The following is a 3,434-nucleotide window of genomic DNA, read 5'->3' on the forward strand; positions in this document are numbered from 1 at the left end:
GACTTCTTATCAATTTTACTCCTTATTTAACTCTTCAATCTGCATGTAGATCACCTCCAGGATGAGGAAATGGAATCAGTGACAAGTCCCTTTTCTCTGATGGAGGTCAGAAGAGAGAATTTGGATGACGCACGAGTTGTAAGGAGTTGAACAGAGAGAAGTGCAAATGCCCATCCAATGTCAGTGGTGAATGGGCAGTGTGGGGTTTGGTGTTTTTGTACCCAAGGGTGCATGAGGAAGGTGACAGGTGTAAGTTGAATGCCTGATACTTAAGGCTATAGAAAAAAAGATTGGCATATTCAGTAGTTTTCATTGTAAAACCACTGATTATGTAATTATATAGAGTCAATTGATATCCAGGCTACTGTTTCATTTATCAATAGGTGAAAGATTAAAAGTACAACTAAATTTGAGAAGTGCCTCAACACCCCTTTATGTACTATCACATCACTTTTTTGAAATAAAGCCGATGCCTTTTATAAAAAAAAGTAATTTTATTGTCATTAGTTTAGTTACAGACATTCAATATTCCAGCACTAGTCTATGACCATTGCACCTTCCCATCAGCATTATTCCAATTTTCCCAACCACTTCTTGATCTGTCCCCATGGCAGACCCTCAATGATTATTTTTTACATTGCATGTCATAGATAATTTGCTAAAAGGATGATCCAAAAATGGTTCCTTAGAAGAAAGTATCTCACCATGGAGCCCTTGGGCCCTTGTATAAAAGATTACAAAGATGTTCTTATACATTAAGACTTCTGTGTTTATGTTTTGTTAATTATGATTGGGTGCCTTCTATATTGCATTCCATCTAATCTGCTGTGCTCTCCTTGTTTTTCAGTGTTATAGAGTTTGAGATCACGTGGCGACATTTCTGGATGAGGCTCATCGGAGCATCGGAGTCTAGCTGGAAGGCAGCTATGCTCACTATTAAACCACCAACGCAAAGCAGAGTCTAGCTGGGAGCACAGTGGCAATTGTGGAAGGTGGAGATTTTAGCTGTTGGTGCTCTGTTTGAATGGGTTCGGTGGACTAACACATTGCCCCTCTTCCTGGTTGCCCTGGGTCGACTCAGCCTTGTGAAGGATGTGGGAGAAATTCTGCCACTTGTAGATCCCTTTGGAGATTTATTTCTGAGTCTCTGGACCATGGCTGGTGAAAGGGCTTACATGGCGCTTGCAAATCTATGCCATTTTTCAAGAATCTGTGCATGCATACTGATGATCATAAGCATAAACAGCGTTAGTTTTAATTAAAAACACATAAAAACTTTGTTACAGTAGTTCTAAGTAACACTGTAGAACTTTTCTGCCTTTGTTCATCAATTGAAACATTGAATTTTATATAATATTTAAATTCACACAAATACTTAATATGTGCTTGGGCCAGAGAGGATAGTACAGCAGGTAAGGTGCTTTACTTACATGTGGCAGACCTAGATTCGATCCCCTAAACTTCCTATGGTTCCCTAAGCACTGTCAGGAGTGATCCCTGTGCAAAGAGCAAGGAGTAAGCAAACTCTTACCTGAACACTGCTGGGTTAACACCGAGAGCAATAACAAAAAAGTTATTCTATACTTAAATACATTAAAATAAATTTTGCATAGACTATACAGTTTAAGAATATCCTAAATGTTGATTTTATATAATCCTATATTGTGATATAGTTACCAATGTGGGGATAACAGCTCTGCAAGGGCATGTATTTAGATTTTTTGTTCAGGTGAAAGTAATTGAGATCTAGTCTTCTTAGGAAGTTGATGCTATCGTGATATTGTTATCTATATTCCTTATTCTGTATATAGTATTTTAAGATTTATTAATGAGTAGTTGTCAAATAAGTGTGTCTTCTGGCACTCCGAAGCAAAAGCCAAGCTAATACTTGGCCCATTAGAGTGCCTCCATAATCCAAATCCAGTACTTTATCTGAGTCTTTCCTTCATCTCTTTGCCAAATTACTCAAATACTTGAATGTTACTGACTGGAAGAGTTTAAACTTCCTTCCAATTGTCCTACATTCCAGATCATCATTTCTCAGATAAAGATGCTAACGGACCAAGGCTTTCATTGTCCATAACATTCTCAGAGCTGGTGATTGGTAACTGCATTTTTCCATTGTATGGCTGAAGGAATTCCAAAAGTTCCAAAGTCTGAGAATCCTGTCGATTTTCATAACGCCTTTTTTGGGCAATTTTGTACAATTTGCTCATCATCTTTTCTTTTTCCTTTGATTCATGGTTTATTTTTACACCCTCCATATAGTGGTGGATGGCCTTTTCTTCACACTTAATGTGAAAGAACTGAAAGTTTCCATAATATAAATGGAGGAGTTGCTTCTGTAAAGGACTAAGGTCTTTGCTGAATTCTCGTTGGTAGTAATGTTCTGCTTCATTGTACTCACCAGCTGTTGCATGGAGGAAAGCAAGGCTGAGGTTGACCTGTGAGAAATTTCTGTTGGTATCAGCTTTCTTAAAATGATCTATACCTTGTTCTATTTGGTACTGTAATAAGTTTTCACTTTCCTGACACATTCTATCATTTCTCCAAATGTTTTTCTGGACTTTTTCTCTATAGCAAGTCCCAATAATGTAGTGTATGCGAGTATCATTTGGCAACATTTCTGAAGCCCTTTCAAGCAGCTCTATAGCTTTGTCCAGGTCTCCTCCAGTTCGATAAAACTTGGCTGCTTGTTGAAGCATACCTGCTTCATCTGGGCCTTCTTTTAAAAATTCTTCAACTAACTTCTCTCCTTCGGCATTATTCATCTTCTGAAGTGTCAGAGCCAGGAGCAATTTAACATACATATTCTCAGGATTCAGTTCAACGGCTTCACGCAGAAGATTCAAGACATTCACAGGTGCTGGACAGTCACTGTCACAGTGCCTCGCAATGGCCAGTTCACTGGCACGGTGCCTCGCAATGGCCAGTCCACTGGCAAACTCTGGGTCATGTGGGTGTTTTTCCAGAGCCTTCTCAAAGCACACTATGGCCCTTTTAAGTTGGTTGTTACCACACTTCAGCCGTGCCCACCCTTCCTCAGTGTCCAGCTCAGGACACTCAAGACTGAGAGGATTTGAAAACTTCTCACACACCTGTTTCACCTTGTCAACATAATCCTGAGCTTCATCGAGTTTACCCAGGTGATAGTTGACCCAGGCATAGTTTCCCCAGGTCACCAGGTTCCTGACTTCTGCCTGGTCAGAGTACTCTTTCTGGATTGACTTTTCAGCTTGCTGTAAGCATTCCAGGGCATCTTCGTCGTGACCGTCTAAGTGTTTTATGTAGGCCAACAAGTTGTACATTGTGCCTTTGGACTCAAAGTTTGAAGTTTCAATCTGATTACGCACTCTGTCTTCCAGATCCTCTGGTATATCTTTGTCCTTAAATAAATTCCACGTGAAATGACATTTCAGCTGGGGAAGGATTTG

At 39.7% G+C, this 3,434-nt stretch overlaps 1 protein-coding gene across 1 annotated transcript; it reads right to left on the reverse strand.

The window, feature by feature from the left end:
- Positions 1-2,033: 2,033 nt before the first annotated feature.
- Positions 2,034-3,434, reverse strand: LOC129399305 (interferon-induced protein with tetratricopeptide repeats 2-like). Its single transcript, XM_055118676.1, has one exon. The coding sequence runs from the start codon at positions 3,306-3,308 to the stop codon at positions 2,034-2,036; it is 1,275 nt and encodes a 424-aa protein (XP_054974651.1). The 5' UTR covers positions 3,309-3,434.

This window comes from Sorex araneus, chromosome 11 (genome assembly GCF_027595985.1).
Source record: "Sorex araneus isolate mSorAra2 chromosome 11, mSorAra2.pri, whole genome shotgun sequence".
Taxonomy (NCBI): Eukaryota; Metazoa; Chordata; class Mammalia; order Eulipotyphla; family Soricidae; genus Sorex; species Sorex araneus.